Source organism: Neolamprologus brichardi, chromosome 14, assembly GCF_056152115.1.
Source record: "Neolamprologus brichardi isolate AB-2024 chromosome 14, ASM5615211v1, whole genome shotgun sequence".
NCBI lineage: Eukaryota > Metazoa > Chordata > Actinopteri > Cichliformes > Cichlidae > Neolamprologus > Neolamprologus brichardi.
The window spans coordinates 23,661,657-23,685,879 of NC_142117.1; the positions used below are offsets into that span (position 1 = coordinate 23,661,657).

Sequence of the window (24,223 nt, forward strand, 5' to 3'; positions counted from 1 at the left end):
CTCTGGCAAAGTACTAATTTTGTATTTTTATTTTGTGCTTGCAATATTGGGTTTTTCACTCTCTTGAACGTATTACACATTACTGCATTGTTATACATTGGTCTGTTAGCAATAGTGATGCTATCCTAAAAAGAAAGTCATATACCTAATCTGTCCTTTGTTTTTTTTTGTGTATTATTAGAGCCATTAGTAACGGTTGATTCTCACAATTAAATCAAAAACTCCTTATGTACCGTCTGTAACCATAATGTCTTTACCTGATTTAGAAACAGTAATGCATTACAGACAAATGCCATTACAGAATGCATTATTTTTAAATTGTTACACTTAACACTGCTTACTTATGCATTTAAAATAATTACATACATAATATTACTAAAACTGCAGCATCAGTTACATGTGACTCTGCACATAACTAGCCAAACACTGCCATTCCTCCACTCTCAGAAAATCTGTTCACTGAGATGACTAAGTAAAATTTTTGAAATCACTGAGAACATTGTAGCTTACTGAAATATTTACTGAGTTTCACATTGTACTCACTCACATAACTCAAGAGTTATTACTACTGTGACACAGCCCAGTTGGTACATATTTAAGTATACAGTGTATGCAATAATACAATTACACTATTAACTTCAGAAGTCTAAAAGAAAGCTTAAGTTTCTTCTTGATTCTTGTTAACATGGAATCAACAGTTGCTGACTTCTTACAGCACTATAAAATGTAGCTTCATAAAATATTAGCACACTCGTTTTTTATTTTTAAGCTATTTTCTTGCACTGAAACAAATTATAATACATAATAGAGATGGCACGATACCACTTTTTAATGTCCGATACCGATACCATAAATTTGGATATCTGCCGATACCAATATGAATCCGATATAGTGTGTTTTTTAATCAATAAAACGTTTTTTTTAATATCTTGCTGCATTTTGTATAAGTTTATACTCAAGTTTAAATAAATAACAACACTAAAGCTATTCTGTTATACCTGTATGTAAAAAATACACTGCGCCCAAAATATTTCATAGTTCAGCAACACTGATCAATCTAATAAACTTAAACCTACTCCATCCTCCCTATTCTGGTATTTTAAAGAGTACTTAGCAGAAATGTTAAGCAACCTAACTAATAGGGTTGCAAACTCCCAGCAAAAAAAAAAAATAGGGAACCACCCTCCTCCTCATGATGCTTAATCGATGTAATCAAATTTAATTTAATGCAGGGGGAAAATGCACAAAAATAAATTATTTTCAAGAATAATTAAATAGATTCAACATCTTTCTTCAACAGAATTGCAGACTGCACAGATGGTATCTTCCCAAAGGAAAAAGTACTAGCTTACTAGGGTATATTAGACTTAACAGTTACTATATACAGTAATGGACTTCTATATATTTTACATCATATAAAATATATAGATTCATATAAATAAAGCTAAATAATGTCTAGCTTTATTTATTAAAAGCTAGACATTTTAAATGAGAATAAGAAAGAAAAGTATGTCTTTGTGCCCCCTTTTCCCTGTTCATGCCCTATCGGCCCCCCTGGCTAAACTTTGCTAGATCCGCCCCTGCACCAGCCATCAGCTACATAGAAAAAGATCCTGGTGTAGAAAGCAGGGGCGATTCTAGGATCAGAGCTTTGGGGGTGCTGAGCACCCAGAGAGCTGCTCAACCAGGCAAGATCAACTTTACTCATCACGATGAGACGTCTTCCCTGTCTCTGCAGTTCCTGCATCCCTACATGTCTCCAGTTGTCCTCTGTCTGTCTCCTCGGTGCATTTAAATATGCTATATAAAATTCAACGGGAGCAACAGGACGATCAAATGTCGCTGATTCTACTACAGAGTAGGACGGGTTGTAGGGTAGCAAACATCGTGGGAAAACACAGTTTCAACACTGCAGGGGCGCACCTTGGACCAAGGGCAGGACACCTGCTATGAAAGGATGCTGAGAACCGCAGGTGAGGCCAAATCAAGAGAGGAAAAATCCGTGGAAAGCAAGTCCACAGACACGTTGCAGCCGGATAACAGGCACAAAGTAATATGGAGGTCACAGACATAGCGGGCTGGGAAAACATGGAATAAAACACAAGGAGGAGAAACGAGGCACGGGGACTGGCAGATACACAGAGGGGGCACACAGGGGGTAAAGTCACGAGGGGAAATCAAATAAGCAACATTAACAGAACAACCTCGGGACCCTAAAACTGCCATCAAACAACAACAATACAAGACACAAAAACCAGGTAGAAGTCCCGGGACCGTGACATGCAGGTGGTCACATATGGTTAAAATGATTCAAATGCAGTAAGTATGCACGTTTCACATATCAATATAGTCCATAACTTGATTATTGTCTGTAGCCCACATGATTAAACACTTTAGTTACATAAAACATGTGAGTTTAGATTTTATCTGCTGTATAGCCTGTATAGTAAATTAATATGTAGCCCAATAAGTATAAAATCCAGAAAGCTACACAACATGGGGCGGTTCATTTACAAACACAGGTCTAACTTGAGTTTCACACAGTTTGTATTAGAAAACAATCAAATTGTTAAATGCTTAAAGTACACAAACTGTCAGAAATCTGCACCATCATGAACAGAAATTTATTTGTTGATTAACCCTCCGAGGTCTAAAGCCCACGTTGTGCACATCAACATCACAGATTTGTACAAATAAAGTTTATAACAAAGACATGTTAAATATTAAGTTGCCATAGCGATGCCTCCAGGGAAAAATTAGGCAGCAGAGCAAGAATGAGACCATATTAGTGGATATATGTTTGATAACTTTGCCTAACAACCATAAAGAAATGTTTTATATTTTGTGTGTTATTGAGCTTTAATCCTGCATGAAGGCCAAGATGAATCTCTTAGAGTAGAACTTTACAGGAACTATTAGAATAAATAAAAATAATAACACATTGACTGCTTTAGTCTTTTAGATTCACTTCTGTCTGTTTTTTTGTCTCCATTTAAAAGATATCAAACTCTGAGCAAAGAACTTGATGTAAAAAGAATCTCTGCACATTCCACAGTCTTTGCTGCTAAAGTGACATCACAGCATTTAAGCATGTTTTGAATGAAAACATCAGCATATGAACACAAAACTGAAGAGACACTGCAGCCGTATGAAAGCAGACCACTATTTAGTGACATTTCGACGTTTCCCTGAGGATTAACTGCTCTGTAATTTACCAAGAACTAAAGTAAGCTCAAATTTCAGTTTCTAAACTTAAGATCATTTACTTAAATATATAAAGCCTGATTTTCCTGCCTGCCAGGACAGTATTTATGTACTTTACATTGTGCAAGACTAGACTATATTTTCCATCATAGAGAGGATGATGTGGATCTATTATTCAGGAAAACAAATGAAGACTTAACTGATGTAATATTTGACAAATTATACATAAATGAGAAAATGTTTTTAATCATATCTGAGTGACAGAAGCTCTTTTTAACACGATTATTTCTGAGATTGTTTTGTTCATTTAGGAAAATAGAGAAGACTTTTGTTCTCAAACAAACTATTCGAATTTCTGAGAAACTGAGGCTGCGTCCACATGTACACGGCTGTTTTTGAAAGCGCAGCTTTGTCTCTGCATTTGGGCCTTTCGTCCACACCTAAACAGCAGATTGAGTCACTGAAGAGATTTTTAAAAACTCCTGCCAGGGTGGAGATTTTTGAAAACGACGTTTTTGTGTTTAGGTGCGGACGAGGAAAACGGACATTTACTCAGGCAATGTCAAAAGTGTGCGCCGCTGTTGACGCCACGCTGTGGCCACGTTAGTGTTTACATGAGATCAATTTCTACAATGGCGGATGTAGACAACATACTGTGTCTGTTAATCTTAGTATCTGCAGGTTTTACACGCTTACATATACACACACAGTTACTGCGCCTCCATTTAGAAACACAGAGGCATCAGACGTGGCTTCTACATTCAAAACAGTCGGTTTGGAATAAATGTAATTTAAAAAATTACATTTATGTATGCTGTATGCATTTTGTCCATTTCAAAGTTGTGAGTCTGTTCCAGCCAAAAAGCTGTCTTTAGTTATTAACATTTGAAACGATGAAGGCACGTGAAAGTAACACAAAATTAGCTGCTTTTCCAGAAAAAGACAAAAACTTTTCAGAAGTACGTAAGGTTTTGTGAGGTTTTCCCACCCAGGCTTCTAGACTTCTGATTGGCCAACATTTCTACACGGTTAAGATTTGGCGTGTTCTTGACAGCGTTTCACTTTGTTTTTAGCGTTTACATGTGGAAGAAGATATTTTCTCAAAACTGCACATGTGGACTGCATTTTTTTTTTTTAAACGAAAAAGGAAAACGTGCGTTTTCAAACATAGCCGTGTACGTTCGGACGCAGCCTGAAGTCATCACAAAAAAAGCAAATTCTCTGAACATTCTGAGTTGAGGTTTACTGATCATTGTTGTTTTGTGTTCCTTGTAGTCAAAATGAGTGGAATAGGAGATGGATTCCAAAATTACCGTAATGGTAAGCACATGTGCTCAGTCTTGAAATTGATGAAAAACAGATTTTCAGCAGATAGTTATGAATGCTAATTAAAAGATTAAATGATCTTGCAGACCGGCAGGTTACCCCCCAAAGGTTTTCAAGTGGAGATCAGGAACATGCTAATGAACCAGTTAACCAACCAGCTAATGATCCAGCTAATGAACCAGTTGATGGACCAGCTAACCAACCAGCTAACCAACCGGCTAACCAACCAGCTAACGAAGATATTGGTGGACTCCGGGGCTACGTGGTCGATCTTTATCTTGCTCTCCGTGATATTTGTCGGAGGCTGGATGCGCTAATAGCTTCAGTATTGAATCAATATGACGATTACCTTTACGATGACAATTACAATGTCAACAATCGAAATATTAATGTGAGGGACAATAATGCCAATGTTGACAACAATGTCAACATTCGAAATATTAATGTGAGGGACAATAATGCCAATGTTGACAACAATGAACAGCATGAGGATCATAATGCTGTTGTTTTTGGTGGCATTGAAAATGAGGATTCTGATGAGGCATTTGAAGACTGTGAGGATGTTCACCAGTACATCCCAGAAGAGGACCCTCAGCCAGGTGTTTCCAGGAGGAGGTCTAGAGAGATGGATGAAGAAGACGTGGAACCAAACAAAAGAATCAGATGGAGCGAAGAGTTTTCTGATGATGACTCTGAATTCTTCTCTGCTTCTGACACTGATAGCGTGGGCTGTCCTCATGCTGGTAATATTGCCGATGAGGACATCAATCAGCAGGTAACAGAAGAAGAACCACAGCCTGGTGGATCCACGAAAAGGTCCAGAGAGGAAGATGTTGACGAAGAAGGTCGTAATAGCAAAATATCCAGGCTTGCACACTCTGATTCGGGGACCAGCTCAGCTGTGTACGACCACTCTGAGAGCAGCAGTGATGAACTTTTTGAAGATGCACACGAAGAGCTTGACAACCATGAAGCTGGAGGCTCGAGGAAGCGTTCCCGAGAGGATTTTGAGGAAGAAGAGGAATACTTGCCTGTGTGCAAATTTCGGAGGTGTTCAAATGAGTCCACCAGCAGCAGTGATGAAGACTAAGACTATTTCGACGGGTTTCTTCAGTATCCTTTTAGTAGGCTGATGGCCTACTCAGGTGACCCTGAATCCTCCATGCTGCAATAAGCTGGGCATACACTGTGCTGCGATTTTTTTCAGTCGCGTTATTCAGCTCCTGCTCAAACTGATTGACTCGCAGGGGTGAGAAGTTTGTGCCGTGGCTTGTGTCCAGATCACACGCCGCACCACCGTTCTACTCCGTCTTTTCACTCTCATTTCTGCGTTTGCGCGTGGGCAGTGTGAGACGCTGCGGTGACACCCTCAGGACGACCGACAGGATTTCAAACAGGTTTGATTTTCTTACGAGCAAACGATTGATGATCGGGAGCTGGTCGTGAGGCGTTAATCGCTTCTCGTTACCCCATGTAGACGATGCACGACACACGATCAAGGCCAAACTCGGGACGATGCCCAAAACGGTCGCACGACTGAAAAAAATCGGCTCAAAATGGGCCAAAAATCGCACAGTGTATGCCCAGCATTAGGCTGCCGGGGGATTCCCATGATGCACTGGGTGCTTCTTCTTCACCCACTATGTTGAATAGACCTCTCTGCACTGAATGGTACTTGTTATTAACCTCTGTCTCTCTTCCACAGCATGTCTTTATCCTGTTTTCCTTGCCCCTCCCCAACCGGTCGCAGCAGATGGCCGCCCCTCCCTGAGCCTGGTTCTGCCGGAGGTTTCTTCCTGTTAAAAGGGAGTTTTTCCTTCCCACTGTCGCCAAAGTGCTTGCTCATAGGGGGTCATATGATTGTTGGGTTTTCTTTGTAAGTATACCTTACAATATAAAGCGCCTTGAGGTGACTGTTGCTGTCATTTGGCGCTCTATAAATAAAATTTTAAAGCGCTTTGAGGGGTCCCGAAAAGCGCTATATAAATGCAATCCATCATTATTATTATTATTATTAAAATTGAATTAAAAATTGAATAGATGTCACTGTGATGATTTCTTCCCTCCATAGAAAGCTTAGACCCAAATGCAGATTCAATGCACATGGTTAAACTATTTATGAGACTTTGTTTAAAGAGAGCGAATGGAGAACGTGGCTCGAGCTAGGAGTGTCAGCAGAGAGCAGGAACCAGAGGAAAAGCTATCGAGAGACTGAACACCTGGCTCCTGATGGGAACAATCCAACGGGAATTCTGCAACAGAGGGAGAAGAAGTTGAAGTTGAAAGATTTACGCTGTGTCACATGAAAATATTCCTTTGCAGCATTTGATTGAAAATAATTACTTTGATTCCATCACATCTTAAATGAATAGTGCTGGACGGGTAAGGGAGTTTGAGGGTTGGATGAGTATGTTGGCAGAGGAGATCTAAACACAGGGAAAACAAGGTTAAACACAGGGAAGCAGCAAGCCAGAACTGGAGCAGAGGTGAAGCCTAGTTACCACTGGAGATGGCAGAACAAACTGGCGAGGAGTAGCAGGCAGCGCTGGTTTAAGAAGCCCTCCTGCTGATTGTTTTCAGATGAGGCCCAGGTGAGATGCTGGAAACTCCACCTCTGAAGTGTGGACACAGTATCCCGATTCCAAGTGGAAAAGCCCCTCAGACACTTCCATGGTGCATGACAAGAAGGATGAGAAAGCATTCATTGTCCATCCATCCGTCCGTCAGCGTAATGCCTAAAAGTTTATTCAGATGTAAATATATTACATTTTTAAATAAAGATCATCAGTGTTTTTAATGACACTGCATTTCATTCATGTGTCTCTATTGGACAGTGTTGTAGAAGTTACAGAAGACAGGAAGCAGTTCCAGCTTGGCCTGACGTTTGATCACTAGTGATGTGCGATACCACTGATTTCCTTTCCGATCCGATACCAAGTAAAATTCAGGGTGGTATTGACGATACTGATCCGGTACTTTGTACAAAAACTTAATTTATTTATTGTATCTCAAATTATAGCATCATAATCATTACAGGACATCAGATTACTTGTTCTTATCACTTAATAATGCAGAGTTCATCATGTAGAAATAAAACAACTGAAGCTGTGCTATTTGAACACCTTGCCTGCCTGCAGCACTAAAGGACTCCGTGAGAGACATCTGTCTTGTAGCATCACCTGGCTGAATGATGGTCTCTTATACTGATGCTTCACAGAGGTTTTATTGGAAAGGTTTTTATTGAAACATTCAGTGAAGACACCGTAAGAGCTAGGAGCAAAACAAAACCAGCAATATTAATACCATAACATCAAAGGAAACAAATTTCTCCTGCTCACATATAGCATATACATCAAATTTACATCACTCAATTCATTATATCACCTCACTAACTTACAACTACACATAAAGGTCAAGATTAACAACATAAACTTTATTAAACGACATTTTGATTGCATGTAACTTATTCCGTTAAAGGAAACATTAACAAACCTTGTGCCACTGTCAGCCAGGTACTAATTGGCAAAGGAAACGTACATATTTTTCACTTTAAGGCACACTATTTACCATATCCTAAAAGAAACATTACTAACAGCCCTTTAACTGTTTTGCGCCAGTTTCCTGTTTCAAAATAAAAGCATGGATTTCAAAATAAAACCGAAGTGCCTTTCAAACAAACGTAAAAATTGTTACCGCGCCAGATCCGCGGTCCCGAACCGTAGTAAGGAAACCTCTGGCAGCAGTGGCGGTCCTAGCCTGTTTGGCGCCCTGGGCGAACACTCCCTCTGGCGCCCCCCCCCCACACACACACACACACACACACAGACAAAACATATTAAGGATTGTACATTAACATAAAATTGTTGTACACACACATATGAAGAGAGACAGAGTATGCATAGTATGCAAACGGCTAAACAGCCATCATAATTCGTCATACAATGAGAACAGGACAAATCAACAACTGACAATGACTAATTAATATTAAAATCTGTAACATAATGTATTGTTTGGAGTTTAGTCTGTTACTGTTGCTATTTTTTACCATTTCTTCTTGGAGCAACTGTAACCCACATAATTTCCTTAGAGATTAATAAAGTATTCTGATTGTTTCAGGATGACCTGCCATTATCCAATCACACGTCTGCTTATCTGTATCTTTTGTTTCTCCTCCTCTTCTTTTCTCTTTTTTCTAAACTGAGGACCTGATGGCTTTGAACTTTTCTTGTCCATCTTCCATTGGTTTTAATTTTGCACTCCAATATGAACACCCATCCCTCAACCCGAGGATCACCACAACATAACCTAACACACCTACACCTTAGTTCACAGATTCACTTTGTCTAGGGTGCATTTCTGAGATTTCACACAACCCAGGATTCAGATCATGAATCCATAATGAGCTTGGATTTACAACATTATAAATGAAATGTGCTCTATTTGGAAGCAGCCGGCCACTCCCCTTTCGACGGCTTGTGTGTGAGACTTTAAATCATCAAACTGTAAATTTTAAATTGTTATTGATCCCTTTGCCCCTGGTCCTAAAGTGTATATTTATTTTCTTACTCTTCTTATATTTATTGTTTGTTTACTTGCACTGCTGTAACTGGAGCCTCGTCGTCTCGTCTCTATATATACTGGACTGTATGTAGCGGAGATGACAATAAAGTTTACTTTGACTTCAGCAGCGAGCAGGCGCACCGAGGGCTCTCGCGCTCAGTTTTCGTGTATAGAATTTCGAAAAAACATCGGTGCAAATTATAAATCTGTATCATGATGTCTGGTGTTTTCGTGTTTGTTGGTTTGTTTTTATTTTGTTTTATTTTGCGAGCTGGTTATTAGATGCTCCAGCCGATCAGAAAATCCCCCGCCGCCCCGCCCTCTCCTCCCTGTGCCGCAAGCAGCAGGGCGCCCTTACTCCCAGCAAATGGGCGATAGAAAACCGATCGGTGCTTATGCCATTCCCAATATGCGCTGGTTGACGTCGGGGCAGCATGAGTACGAGCATTTTTTTTTTTTTTTGCCGATGCCGGTGATGCCGCCCCCACCACGATGCCGCCCCGGGCAACCGCCCGTGTCGCCCGTATCTAAAACCGCTACTGTCTGGCAGTTACTTGAAAGTTCCGTAACTGGCTCGTAGCCGGCAACAGCTTACTATACAGGTCAACTCCGCTAGCAAAAAGATTGAAGGAGGCGTAGGAAACTGCTTCACTGAACTTTATTTCTTCTCCAAGGCACGAACACCGCGTACAGTGGGCTGAAACAGTCTACTCACAGCGAGCATCGCCGACACAACTCTGGCTGTCGAGGGAGTTATTATATTCCTTTAATTTATTTCCTTTCCGTCTCTTCTGTAGCTAACCGTTACTTTTTCTTCTTCTCCGCTCTCTCTCTCCACACCCACACACGGCAGTCCCGCTACACACATTCCAAAATACATTTCCCATCAGGCTTCACCCTTAAAGGGCCAAGCCTGTAACAAAATATTTACCAAATTTAAAGGTCATTTACATGTCTCGCCCTAGCAGCACCTGTCCTTCTCCTCCTCTTCAGTTCGCCTCAACATAAGCTTGTCATATTCTGAGATATGATTTACTCTGAGGTGTTTGACGAGGTTAGCGGTGTTGCCACAACACCTCACTTTCTTGCCACATGTATCGCAAACCACGTCTCGGCTGTTTGTGGATGTAAAACACGTGCACACATGACTCCAGTTACGCTCAGCCATTGTTGTGAGTGCGCACGCCAGAGGCTGCCACACATTTATACAGCCGTATTTCACACATGACTATAAAAGGCGGGAGAGGGAGTAGTTCTTTCCAATGTAGACAATCCGAATGATCGTTTCTTTCCACTGTGTTCCTGTTTATGAAAAACTACAATTTTACCCAAAATGATTAAAATATCGATATTTTAATGTGGAAACCTTCTGTTTCCACATCTGGACTTTCTGTTGCTGCTGTGAAACTTTCTTTGAAGTGGCTCAAAGTTGTAATTGATAATCAATTCCTACACAATGTGAGAATCCAATCAATTTGTTTATCAGGGGAAAGGTGTGATTTTTTTAGGACACAGGAGCCTAACATTAACCGGTTTAATCTTAGCTTATTTCCATAAGAAGAAAAACATACTGAGAAAGAGATCACCAAAATATACATGTACAAATGTGAAACGGTCATATGTAGTGTGAAAGAGCTATTTGACATCTTTAACCTCCTAGGACCTGCCATCCACATATGTGGACATCGCATTTTGGGTTATTTAGACCAAAATACTCAATTTTGCTCTACAAGGGCCTGATATCCACTTACGGGGACATTATACTGCTACAGTTCTATCAAAATTTTAAATGAATATCCTCACATGTGGCTTCGATTTTTCATAAAAACAAAAATAAGGTAAAAAAAAATAAATCTGGTAATTCTTTGTTTTTACATTCATTGGACCCAATCAGCCCAAATATCAAAGACAAATTAAAAATGCATGCTGTGGAAGAGTTTGGGTCTTAGGAGGTTAAATTCAAAGTAATGTATAAATCCACTTACATAAAACATGAAAAGGCGGAGCAGCGATGCCCATCTCAGCCAGTGGATGATGGTAGGGCAAGATGGCAGCTTCCACAACATGACGCCAGCTCCTGTGTATTTTTAGTAGATAAATGATGCGTTTATGACAATGTATCAATTTGTTGGACGATGTAATTACACCTTAATTATGTAATTAGAAGCAAAAATGATTTTTTTTAATCAAATCACCTCAAAAAATTACTGTCCTTACTTTCTAATTGATTCTTTACCTCTAAAAGGGGCGGCTGTGGCTCAGGAGGTGGAGCAGCTCATCTACTAATCAGATGGTTTTTGGGTCAATCCCTGGCTGCTTCAGACTGCATGCTAACTGGCAAGACATTAACCCCAAGTCACTCTGATGAATGTGTGTGAATGTTAGATAGAAAGCACAGAAAAAGGGCTTCTATGAACAGGTGTGAATGAGGCGACCTGTATAGAGCGCTTTGAATGTTCAGGTAGAAAAGCACTGTAAACATTTCTCTGTGTTGATTTCTTTTAGACCTCAAACATCACTCACCTTGTTGCAGTTTCTTTATTAATGCTGAAAACCCAGAATGGAAACTGACCTTACTGCTTCCTTTAAGCATCTAGAAGCTGCTTGACATCTTTACAGATCTATCTATGTCTTTCAAAACTGTCTATAATGTTTCTTTACAAATACATATTACATATTGTAATTTTGCTCTAAATTCATCTTTGCATCTGATAGAAGAATCCCTCCCTATTATGATTTCAGTTTCATCGCTGGACGAAGCTTCAAAGATTTTCATTCATGCCACCAGCATTCTCTATATCCAAACTATTGCGGCTCCTCCAGCCAGCGGCCGCGGCAGGCTAAACACGAGGACACAGATGACACGCAACAGTAAACACATGAGATACACCGCTGTACTATGTGCTACTTTTATTCCACATACAACTGTCCACTATACAAATCGGCACACGGGCTCAAACCATTAAACAAATGCACAGACTGCACAAATAACTGCACCATTTACTATGCCAAATTACAACATTGGCCTATTGCATAACTTAGTGCATAAGTTTACATAAACCATCAAGTTACAGTCAAAAATGCATCAAAATGATTCAAGCTGCGCTCAACAGAAGGTTTCGCCTCATGCTCACCCTACCTTTCTGCTCATCAACATCAGGTGAGTGCAACCACATTTATCACCTAACACACCCATGAGTCACGCCCCACACCCGTGCACCAATACAGTGAGTGCATTTAAACCAACCCACTTAATCAAAAAAGGAACAACTCATATGACTCCTACACAAACTACTGCCTAACACATTAAGCTCGTCAAACATCTTTCTCATCAGTTCTTTGGAAACAACAGAATGACTTCAAGGCGTTGCCGTGAATTTGTGTATTATGTTGGGTTGCATGGTAGCAGGGGCGATTCTAGGATCAGAGCTTTGGGGGTGCTGCGCACCCAGAGAGCTGCCCATCCAGGCAAGGTAAACTGTACTCGTCACGATGAGACATCTTCCCTGTCTCTGTCAGTCCCTGCATCCTTAAATGTCTCCAGTTGTCCCGAGTTCCCTCTGTTCCTCCTTGTCCTCATCGTCTGTTGTATTCGTCTCCATTATCAGTCATTATAATTTTACCATCTCTGTGTAAGTCTGCAAATTTCTTTATTAAATCATGAGATTCTTAAATTCATCAAGTCTCTCTGTGCCTGGGTCCTCGTCACAAAACATGACATCACTGTTTTGTGCATTTTAACACAATTTAATCCCACATTTGTGAAAGAAAAGCAAAACACTTTTTTGAAAAGTCTGTAACAAAACCATCAAATCTGATCAAGGTTATTTAAATGCTGAAGAATGGATTGGAATAAAAAACATATATTAATTAATTACTGAGGAGAATAATGAATGATGCTCACAGTGAGTAAAAAGTAAACTGAGTGCATTTTTTGGACAGAGATTCACTTTTAAAGTGTTTGTATAATACAATACAGATACATAAAAATACACTCCAAAAATAGAAGAGTCCTTGAAATGTACAAAATATTATTACAAAATTAGAAAAATGGAGACACCTTGGCCTCTGGTACAATGTATGAAAAGATGGTCACTTGGTGTTCGCTCGCTCTGTGGTATAGTATCACTTCCTGTTCCTGCTCAAACACAGTGGTGTTTCTGAGTAGCTTATTTGCTTAGCAGTTTAATTAACAACTTTTAAATACATTCTTTTTTCATAGTATAATCTTCACGTGCTTCTTCCGAAGTACACTTTCTGTGTACTCACTACCTAATTTATAGCCAAAGTATTCACTCACTGTCTCTGTACTGTTTCGCTAGCTTAGCTCGTAGCCGACTCGTTAGCACCATGGCTACTTCACCTGTCCCTTCTGCACTTTCTTGCTCATTGTGTCAGATGTTTAGTTACTCCTCGGCCTCCTTTAGCAGTAATGATATCTGTAACAAATGTAGCATATTTGCAGCTCTGGAGGCCAGGATTACTGAACTGGAGACTCGGCTTCACACCCTTCACTCACCCTTAGCTAGCCAGGCCCCTGTAGCTGGTGCAGCCGAAGATAGCGTAGGCCCCGCTAGCTGTTCCCCGGCAGATCCCAAGCAGCTGCGGAAAGAGGGCGGCTGGGTAACGGTGAGGAGGAAGCATAGTCCTAAACAGAAGCCCCAGGTACACCACCAACCCGTTCATTTGTCTAACCGTTTTTCCCCACTCGGTGACACACCCGCTGGGGGTCAAACTCTGGTAATTGGTGATTCTGTTCTCAGACATGTGAGACTTTGTGCAACTTTGCCAAAACAATGTCGGACTCTGTAGTTTTCTCTGGTCCCCTCCCCAATCAGACCAGGAGTGACATGTTTAGCCGCATGTTCTCCTTAAATTGCTGGCTGTCTGAGTGGTGTCCCAGAAACGATGTGGGCTTCATAGATAATTGGCAAACCTTCTGGAGGAAGCCTGGTCTTGTTAGGAGAGATGGCATCCATCCCACTTTGGATGGAGCAGCTCTCATTTCTAGAAATATGGACAAATTTATTAAACCCCTCAAAATATGACTATCCAGAGTTGGGACCAGGAAGCAGAGTTGCAGTCTTACACGCCTCTCTGCAGCTTCTCTCCTCCTGCTACCCCCCCCCCCCCCCCCCCCCCCCAAAAAAACCCATCTCCATAGAGACTGTGTCAGCTTCCAAAAAGACAAAAAACAAACTAAAAACCAGCAACAAACAACTTAAACATTTACAAAGAAAGAACAATACAGTATCCACATCTGAACCAAAGAGTAAAACAGTGAAATGTGGATTATTAAATATTAGGTCTCTCTCCTCCAAGTCTCTGTTAGTACATGACTTAATAATTGATCAACAAATTGATTTACTCTGCCTTACAGAAACCTGGTTGCAGCAGGATGATTATGTTAGTTTAAATGAATCAACACCCCCAAGTCATTCTAACTACCAGAAATCTCGAAGCACAGGTCGAGGGGGCGGTGTGGCAGCAATTTTTCACACCAGTCTATTAATTAATGAAACACCAAGACAGACTTTTAATTCATTTGAAAGCCTGATGCTTAACATTGTCCACCCCAGCTGTGAAACTCAGAAACCAGTCTTACTTGTTATCATCTATCGTCCACCTGGGCCTTACACAGAGTTTCTGTCTGATTTCTCAGACTTTATATCTAATTTAGTTCTGAGCTCAGATAAAATAATTATTGTGGGTGATTTTAACATCCATGTTGATGCTAAAAATGACAGCCTCAACATGGCATTTAATCTGTTGTTAGACTCAATTGGTTTCTCTCAAAATGTAAAAGAACCCACCCACCACTTTAATCACACTCTAGATCTTGTTTTAACATATGGCATAGAAACTGAACATTTAACAGTGTTTCCTGAAAACCCTCTCCTGTCTGATCATTTCTTGATAACATTTACATTTACAATAATTGATTATGCAGCAGTGGAGAGTGGACTTTATCAAAGTAGATGTCTTTCTGAAAGCGCTGTAACTAAGTTCAAGAATATAATCCAGCCACTGTTATCATCGTCAATGCCCTGTACCAACATAGAGCAGAGCAGCTATCTGAACGCTACCCCAACAGAGGTCGATTATCTTGTTAATAATTTCACCTCCTCACTACGTACGACTCTGGATACTGTAGCTCCAGTGAAAACTAAGGTCTCTAATCAGAAGTACCTGACCCCGTGGTATAATTCTCAAACACGTACCCTAAAGCAGATGACTTGTAATCTGGAGAGGAAATGGCGTGTCACAAATTTAGAGGATCATCATTTAGCCTGGAGAAATAGTTTGTTGCTTTATAAGAAAGCCCTCCGCAAAGCCAGAACAGCTTACTACTCATCACTGATTGAAGAAAATAAGAACAACCCCAGGTTTCTCTTCAGCTCTGTAGCCAGGCTGACAAAAAGTCAGAGCTCTTTTGAGCCAACCATCCGTTTAACGTTAACTAGTGATGACTTCATGAACTTCTTCACAAATAAAATTTTTATCATTAGAGAAAAAATTACCAATAATCATCCCACAGATGTAATATTATCTACAGCTACTCTTAGTACCATTGATGTTAAGTTAGACTCTTTTTCTCCAATCGATCTTTCTGAGTTATCTTCAATAATTACTTCCTCCAAACCATCAACGTGTCTTTTAGACCCCATTCCTACAAAACTGCTCAAAGAAGTCCTGCCATTGATTAATTCTTCGATCTTATATATGATCAACCTATCTCTAATAATCGGCTATGTACCACAGGCCTTCAAGGTGGCTGCAGTTAAACCTTTACTCAAAAAGCATCTCTAGACCCAGCAGTCTTAGCTAATTATAGGCCAATCTCCAACCTTCCTTACAAATGATCTTCTTATGGCCTCTGACAGTGGACTCATCTCTGTGCTTGTCCTTCTTGACCTTAGTGCAGCATTCGATACTGTTGACCATAATATCCTATTAGAGCGATTAGAACATGCTGTAGGTATTACAGGTATTGCACTGCAGTGGTTTGTATCATATCTATCTAATAGACTCCAATTTGTGCATGTAAATGGAGAGTCCTCTTCACACACTGAGGTTAATTATGGAGTTCCACAGGGTTCAGCGCTAGGACCAATTCTGTTTACATTATACATGCTTCCCTTAGGCAGCATCATTAGAAGACATAGCATACATTTTCACTGCTATGCAGATGACACCCAGCTCTATCTGTCCATGAAGCCAGATAACACACACCAATTAGTTAAACTGCAGGAATGTCTTAAAGACATAAAGTCTTGGATGGCCACTAACTTTTTGCTTCTTAACTCAGATAAAACTGAGGTCATTGTACTCGGCGCTGAAAAGCTTAGAAATATGGTATCTAACCAGATTCTTACTCTGGATGGCATTACCTTGGCCTCCAGTAACACTGTGAGGAACCTTGGAGTCATTTTTGACCAGGACATGTCCTTCAACGCACATATTAAACAAATATGTAAGACTGCGTTCTTCCATTTGCGCAACATCTCTAAAATTAGAAATATCCTGTCTCAGAGTGACGCTGAAAAACTAGTTCATGCATTTATTACTTCCAGGCTGGACTACTGCAATTCATTATTATCAGGATGTCCAAAAAACTCACTGAAAAGCCTTCAGCTAATCCAAAATGCTGCAGCAAGAGTACTGACAGGTACTAGAAAGAGAGAGCATATTTCTCCTGTTTTGGCTTCCCTTCATTGGCTTCCTGTTAAATCCAGAATTGAATTCAAAATCCTGCTCCTCACATACAAGGTCTTAAATAATCAGGCCCCATCTTATCTTAATGACCTTGTAGTACCATATCACCCTATTAGAGCACTTCGCTCCCGCTCTGCAGGCCTACTTGTTGTTCCTAGAGTATTTAAAAGTAGAATGGGAGGGAGAGCCTTCAGTTTTCAGGCCCCTCTTCTGTGGAACCAGCTTCCAGTTTGGATTCGGGAGACAGACACTATCTCTACTTTTAAGATTAGGCTTAAAACTTTCCTTTTTGCTAAAGCATATAGTTAGGGCTGGACCAGGTGACCCTGAATCCTCCCTTAGTTATGCTGCAATAGATGTAGGCTGCTCGGGATTCCCATGATGCACTGAGTTTTTCCTTTCCAGTCACCTTTCTCGCTCTCTATGTATTAACAGACCTCTCTGTGTTGAATCATATCTGTTATTAACCTCTGTCTCTCTTCCACAGCATGTCTTTTATCCTGTCTTCCTTCTCTCACCCCAACCGGTCGCAGCAGATGGCCCCGCCCCTCCCTGAGCCTGGTTCTGCCGGAGGTTTCTTCCTGTTAAAAGGGAGTTTTTCCTTCCCACTGTCGCCAAAGTGCTTGCTCATAGGGGGTCATATGATTGTTGGGTTTTTCTCTGTATCTATGAAGCGCCTTGAGGCGACTTTCGTTGTGATTTGGCCCTATATAAATAAAATTGAATTGAAATTGAATTGAATGTTTAGTGCAGATACTACTATGGCTCTGCAGAGTTTTTCTTTTCTTTTATCCTATGTCGCAGACTCGCAGCACAGCCAGGTGCTGGAGTCTGCTTTGACCCATGGTCCTTCTCAGCCAGGTATGGAGCTGACTCAAGACACTAAAAGACCTCTCACAGCTACAGCTGCTAACTGGGTTTGTTAGGGCAACCTGAATAACAGTTTTCAGTGTGGTGAAGATCTGATTATCCAGAAGATTGTACAATGTTAACATATCTGGGATGGCACCAGCCTCACTCTTGAGCTTCAAAAAGTTTTTTCTTTGCCAGTTTAACAGTTTGTGTTGTGCCTGTCACTGTTCCCTGTCTGTTTTCTTACCTGGTTCTTCCTGAACTTGTAGTTTCTCCTCATGTTCTCCTCTTTCCTCTCTCCCTCTTTGGACTGACAATCATACACAAATAGATTGTATTCAATTAAATTAAAAAAAATACTATTAAGATCACTAATAAAAAAGTCCTCTCTCAGTTTACTTTTAACCAAAAGGCAAATAACCAAACCACATGTACATCTAATAAAGGATATAAATATTGAAACACTGATCCAATATTATCCTTTATTGATGGATCATTTGATCTTACACGTTTACCTGAATGTGGCTCCTTTTTTTGAAAAAACTTCCTCATATCCATTATGGACCTGGCTGTCTCTCTGCACACACACACACACACACACACAACAGCAGTTATAAGGTTAATGGGAATCCAGTCAGTTAGCTAGTAAGTACCTTGGGTTTAATATCGGCACATATGACAAAATAAGCAGCTTCTCTCCTTTTCAAACAGGACAGTGGTAACAACAGCAGGCTACAGATAATGTTAAGTTTTAGATTTTAAATAGGCTGTATACATTTCAATGGGAGCAACAAGACGGTCAAATATCGCTGATTTTACTACAGAGCAGGACGGATTGTAGGGTAGAAACATCGCCGGAAAACACGTTTTCAACACAGCAGGTTACCTGGTGTAATGTTTTTCAGCTAAAAAGAAACATGGCCTGACTCCTACCCAACTATATAAAGAGTAACTTAGGGTTAAATGCAGCTAATATGTCCTGTTTTAAGGCAGGCGCTTCCACCTCCGCTCCGCTGTGTCTCAGACGCCGTCGCTCTGGCAGAAAGGGCGCCAGAGCAGGGGAGAGGCGAGCTGGAACAAACCATTTTGGGAGGGGAGAGGGGTTATCTATACTTTTGTTGTTAAAATGTTCCATCTCAAGTACGTACTGTATGCTTTTTATATTTTTAGTAGTGTGTCCCACAAACAGCAAATATTGTCAAAAAAAAGTAAGAAATCTTTGGGGGTGCTTTGATTCATTTTGGGGATGCTGAAGGACCCCAAAAATGGGCTAAAATCGCCCCTGGTAGAAAGTAATATTAAATAAATTCTAACAACAGCCTATCAAGCTTAAACGTGCTGCTGTTGTTCAGCCGCTGGTTTCCTCTTTCTGGTGAGAAGTGAGCCAAAAACAAAGAAGAGAGACGGACTTGCGACAGAAAAGCCGATCAGCTGATCATTAAGCGGTTTCACGATTGAAGTAGCAGCAGGAGAGAGAGAGAGAGAGCGACGCAGTCCCTCCATATATCTGTTGTTAAGCTTAACGTGGGAACGCTTTACAGACATTCAGAGATGAACTTACACACTTGCTTTACTTCTCTCTGGGAAAACTTCCTCGGAGATGAAATGCTGGTTTGCTAGCTAGGCTACAAATACACACGGCGCTCTATCACGTGATGCACACTGCTGCGACTGCTACGGTTATGAGCCGAGTTACGCCGTGTAGCAAGTTTTGTGAGATGCTTTTTTGATATTTAATGGATCGGATTACATTTTTTTTATTTCTCGCCGTTATCCGATCCAGTAATTTGGGTCAGTATCGGACCGATACCGATACATAATATCGGATCGGTCCATCTCTAATACATAATTTAAAAAATGTTTGACCTTGACCCACATAATCAAATGTATGCATATACTGTAAATGGCATAATTTATTTTGATAGCTAAAGCTAGTGAATGTTAACCACTGAGTTGCCAATGCCATGAATGTTACTATGCTGTACCACCTGGAGGTCCCACTGAAAAGACCATGAAAGTATTTTCTTTTCATAAACAGCTGTTTTTATTCTTACTTTTTCTATTGGAATGTAATTTATATAAGGCCTCAGTGCACAGACACAGTAGTGGTAATGGCAGATGTTTGGGTTTTGTAGTACTGTCTCGATACTGCATGTTTGACTTTGCATGTTTGTGTTTATTTTGTGGCCTAATCATAAGAACATTAATGTTCTTATGATTTAAGCTTTAAATAAATAACATATTTTGCTTTATCTTGAGGCTGTTGTTGATGTAGTTGATGATCTTGAGGCTGGGCTTGCCATTGGCAGAGTTTGTTTTTTTTTCTAAAAAAGTGCTTTCATTACATACAGACTTTATGTTTAACATGCAATGTTTGCAAAAAAGTTGAAACATTTATTTTAACTAGTTTTGAACTGTTAAATAGTCAGGAATAAATGTTAAAGAGGATTCTGCACCTTTCTCAGATCAGATTCATTAAAAACATGGGACTGGCTGCATCTATAAATGTATTACTGGTACATCTGGTACACGTTTAAGGTCAGAAAAGTGGTATTCAAGCATTAGTGTACACCCATTTAGACTGCTTAACCTCCTAAGACCTGGCGTCCACATATGTGGACATCACATTTTGGGTTATTTAGCCCAAAATACTCAATTTTGCTCTACAAGGGCCTGATATCCACTTACGGGGACATTATGCTGCTACTGTTCTATCAAAATTTTAAACGAATATCCTCATATGTGGCTCTTATTTGTCTTAGAAACAAAAATAAGGTAAAAAAAAAAAAAATCTGGTAATTCTTTGTTTTTACATTCATCGGGTCCCAATCAGCCCAAATATCAAAGAGAAATTAAAAATGCATGCCGTGGAAGAGTTCAGGTCTTAGGAGGTTAATTGATAACTTGATATCCCAAGACTATTGTAAAAAAAAATTTCTGACATTAAGTTCTAGATAGATTAAGACTATCTGGTAGCTTTATAAGGTACCAGATTACTCTAAAGTAACATTAGGCTGCTTTGCACCCTTTAAAAATCAGATAATTTAAAAAATATTCATATCTAATAGCTTTGTTTAAAAAAATGAACTTAATTATACACCTGACACGTCAAAATATGAAAAAGCAAAAACAATGCAACACAGGAGCACTTAACACATTTCATGAAAATCAATAAGGTTATCCCTTTCTGTTATTATTCTTCGTACATTACAAGGTCATTAAATTACACCTTGTAAGAATAAGCAGAAAAGGCCCTCTTCTTCTCTTGTACTAGAGAGGTTTGGCTTGATAGAAAAAAAGAACTGTGCAAAACAAAATCCAAAATGACTGACTTCCTCTAGGATACAAAGGAAAGTGTATGAATGCAATTTTGCTTGAACTGACACTCAGTCTTTTATTTTGTTTTGGTCCTGTTAATCCTTCTCATGGGAACATTACAGAGCAGAATATAAAAAGAAAGGGGACTTTTCAATAACACAGGAAGCTTTTAGGGAAATACCAAAATATTCAACTGATGTCATTTGGATGCAACCAAAACAAATGAAGTGATGTTATTACCAACTTACGCAAACTTAAAAAGAACCCAGAAATAAACTAATGAGGTGTGCAAATCCCTAAGATCAGTGGTGTAGGGTGTGCCTGAGTGTGAGGATGTGAGTGAATGTTGTAAATCCAAAAAGTAAAACCTAACTAAAGGCTTTCGAAGACTAATCATGACTTTGCAACACAACACTATGTAAACAATGGTATGAACCTAATCAGATTATTGAATTAGGAGGCATATATTTGCACTGGTTCCCATCTGAATGTTACACAGTCAATCTTTTTATTTGAACCTATACATATACCTTTAGGTTCAAATAAAACCTATACACCATATCAATAAGATTATTAAAAAAAAAAAAAAACCTGCTTCACCTATAGGGCTCAGTGTAGACCCTTCCTATTCTGTTCACACTTCTACAGAAACTTTATGTCACAGAGGAAATGGCCATGTTTACTGACTGCAGTCATTTCATTATGTAACCATACCTGGGATTTCTTTGACCCAGAGGCAATTCTATTTAAAAACAAAAACAAAACATTACTAACACCTTAAATTACCAACACGGCAATTAGAGCTTTATAGATACAATAATTTTTTGAATAAAAGCATAAAACAATTTAGTTTCTGAGTTTCAAAAGAGGGCTGAAAGGTTTTAAATGAAAGGTCACAGGGTTAAAGTTGAATGTAAAAAAAGGCTTTGAGTTGATTGAGGTGAGTCTGCGTTATAAAAACGGCCTTAACTGTTTGAGAACTGCATTGGAAGTTGTGAGAATAATATTCCTGATGTATCAGAACTGCATCAAAGCATCAAAAGATTGCAAGAAAATGTCTTTTTTTTTCCACAAGAAATGTGTGGCTTAAAACGACACATGCTTGATCAGTACTGGACCTCAGAGAGAAAACATTTAGAGCAGAAAACAGATTTCACAAGTGTACAAGGGCTGTTGCATGATACAATTAAAGCCAACTATATCTTTTCTTTTATGCGATTTTTCCTCCCCAAACTGCATTCAAATAAAATTCTGTATCTGCTTTTCACCTGATCAAACCTTTAACATAACAGACCAGCCTGTTCTATAGGAATAGATGAACGTGATAATGGAAATGTAATACTGAAAAACAATTGGCACATTCATTTAAAAGTGCTTTATTAAAGCTAATAAAAAGCCCCATGGCATCACATACATCCACTGCCCCAACGGCATCCCAGGGGCCGTGGTTAAAGCCAACTGGCAGGGATCCCCACTAGACTGTTTAACCTCTCCCTGCCACCATTTCCAGCTGTCTGAAGGCACGATCATTTACATCCCCCAAAAAACTGGTATAAACAGCCTCATTAAGTACAGACCTATAGCCCTCATGTCTGCAGTCATGATGTATTTTGAGCATATAGTGTCTCATCACATCAGAGACTGTCTACCCCCTCCCTTGACCCCCACCAGTTTGCTTACAGAGCAAATCGGTCCATGGAGGATGCCATCACCATCACCCTTCATAGAGCCCTGATCCATCTAGAGAACAGAAGGAGCTACATGAGGATGCTCTTCATGGACTACAACTCAGCATGTAAAACCATAATTCCAAACATCCTCAGCACCAAAATGAACCACCTTCAGATCCCCCCTGCCACCTGCTCCTGAATCAAAGACTTCCTTACCAACCAGTCTCAATCATTGTGACTGGGCCCACCCCCACCCCGACTGCCCCTCAGCAACAGATCCTCCTACGGCACGCCTGTACACCTGTGACTGTAAAGCAACCCACGCAGCAAACGTCAACGTCAAGTATGCCATTGTCCATGGACAGTGGAGTAGATTTTCCACTGTCCAGGGAGAATGGTCACACGAGTGCTGAACTCACAAAAATCCTCACAGATGTCCGCTGGATCCATACTGGTCAGGTTGTTCTGAATTTGACGGAGAGGACCCAAAATTCAGACAAAATGGAATGTGGAACAAAACTTGAATTAACAAAAAGCGAGCAGTTTAATGAGGCTGGTAAAAAATTTTTTTTAAAAAGGTACAAACAAAGGGCAAGGCAAGCTGAAATAATACTAATATTAAACTAAACTGGGAGAACTAAACAAACGACATGAAACTTGGAAACATGGCATGGAGAACATGACGTAAACAACAGACGACCTGACAAAGAATGAACAGAAACACACAGCTTAAGTACACTCAAGGGTGATTAGGGGAAGTGGAAACACATGGGGAAACAGCAAATACTAGTCTGACATAACGAGACAAAGGAAGCAAAGCTGACTAAACTGACATAGGACACAGACCTTCAAAATAAAACAGGAAACTTGAGACGCAGACATGACAATATAAATTTGACAACATAAGACACGCAGTATGAAACACATAAAGGGAGAGGGAAACTTAAATACAGGGGTAGAAAACACAAAGGGAATCTAATAAACAAATTAACTTAGCTACCCTAAAGAACTTAAACATAACATCCAAATAAACTAAAACTCAAAACGCTGGGTCAACAGACCCAGGAACATTACAAGACAAAGGTAAAGGGTACAAATATACACTTTAAAATTAAGGTAAAAGGATCAATAACAATTGGGGTGGTGGTGTGTGATTTCTATACATTTTACATCAGATGACCACTTTGGTTGTAAGATTCAGAGAATAATGAGAATAAGAAAGAGAAGTATTGACTATGTGCACGTTAGCATATGCTACTTCCGGTGCGGAAACTCCTGTGGGGAGCTTTGTTTCCGGTGTCCTATTCGCGCCTGGTTTACGGTCCAAAACAAGTTAAGCAAATGAATGAATCAAGCGGCAATTTACATTTCTATAGATGTCTTGGGCATTTACCCAATATATCTGTAAATGATGTTCATCGACTTGTCGATATTTTTTCCCCGCGCCTCAGAGCAAAGGAGAAAATGGATTCAAATGTTAGATTTCTCAGCTGTCCCTCGTTTATTGCGGGTGTTATGTTCTAAAAATAACCAGTGATAGGTGAAATCAAGTAGCCAATTTTATTTTTTTGACCGTG

At 39.9% G+C, this 24,223-nt stretch overlaps 1 protein-coding gene and 1 long non-coding RNA gene across 4 annotated transcripts; one reads left to right on the forward strand and one right to left on the reverse strand.

Moving 5' to 3' along the window:
* Positions 1–1,802: 1,802 nt before the first annotated feature.
* Positions 1,803–18,784, reverse strand: LOC148098882 (uncharacterized). Of its 2 annotated transcripts, XR_015719992.1 has the most exons (8): positions 18,545–18,784; positions 18,174–18,235; positions 17,906–17,968; positions 11,327–11,424; positions 11,076–11,167; positions 7,032–7,265; positions 6,874–6,956; positions 1,803–6,782 (listed from the first exon to the last, which is right to left on the reverse strand). It is a non-coding gene; the product is annotated as an uncharacterized LOC148098882 (long non-coding RNA). The 2 variants fall into 2 exon arrangements; XR_015719993.1 differs by lacking the exons at positions 11,076–11,167; positions 11,327–11,424; positions 17,906–17,968; positions 18,174–18,235; positions 18,545–18,784 and adding an exon at positions 7,653–8,113 and having other exon boundaries at positions 1,804–6,782.
* On the forward strand, positions 2,776–6,567 carry LOC148098883 (uncharacterized). Of its 2 annotated transcripts, XM_087850996.1 has the most exons (3): positions 2,776–3,226; positions 4,480–4,524; positions 4,617–6,567. In XM_087850996.1, exons 2-3 carry the CDS (start codon positions 4,485–4,487, stop codon positions 5,618–5,620), a joined length of 1,044 nt encoding a protein of 347 aa, XP_087707122.1. In that variant the 5' UTR covers positions 2,776–3,226; positions 4,480–4,484; the 3' UTR covers positions 5,621–6,567. The 2 variants fall into 2 exon arrangements, with proteins under 2 accessions (XP_087707122.1, XP_087707123.1); XM_087850997.1 differs by having other exon boundaries at positions 2,776–4,524.
* Positions 18,785–24,223: the final 5,439 nt, after the last annotated feature.

Bases quoted from the DNA above. Each gene is read 5' to 3' on its own strand.
- LOC148098883 (XM_087850997.1), top strand. From the start codon at position 4,485: ATGAGTGGAATAGGAGATGGATTCCAAAATTACCGTAATG. The intron at 4,525-4,616 runs GTAAGCACATGT...ATGATCTTGCAG, and splicing joins ATTCCAAAATTACCGTAATG to ACCGGCAGGTTACCCCCCAA.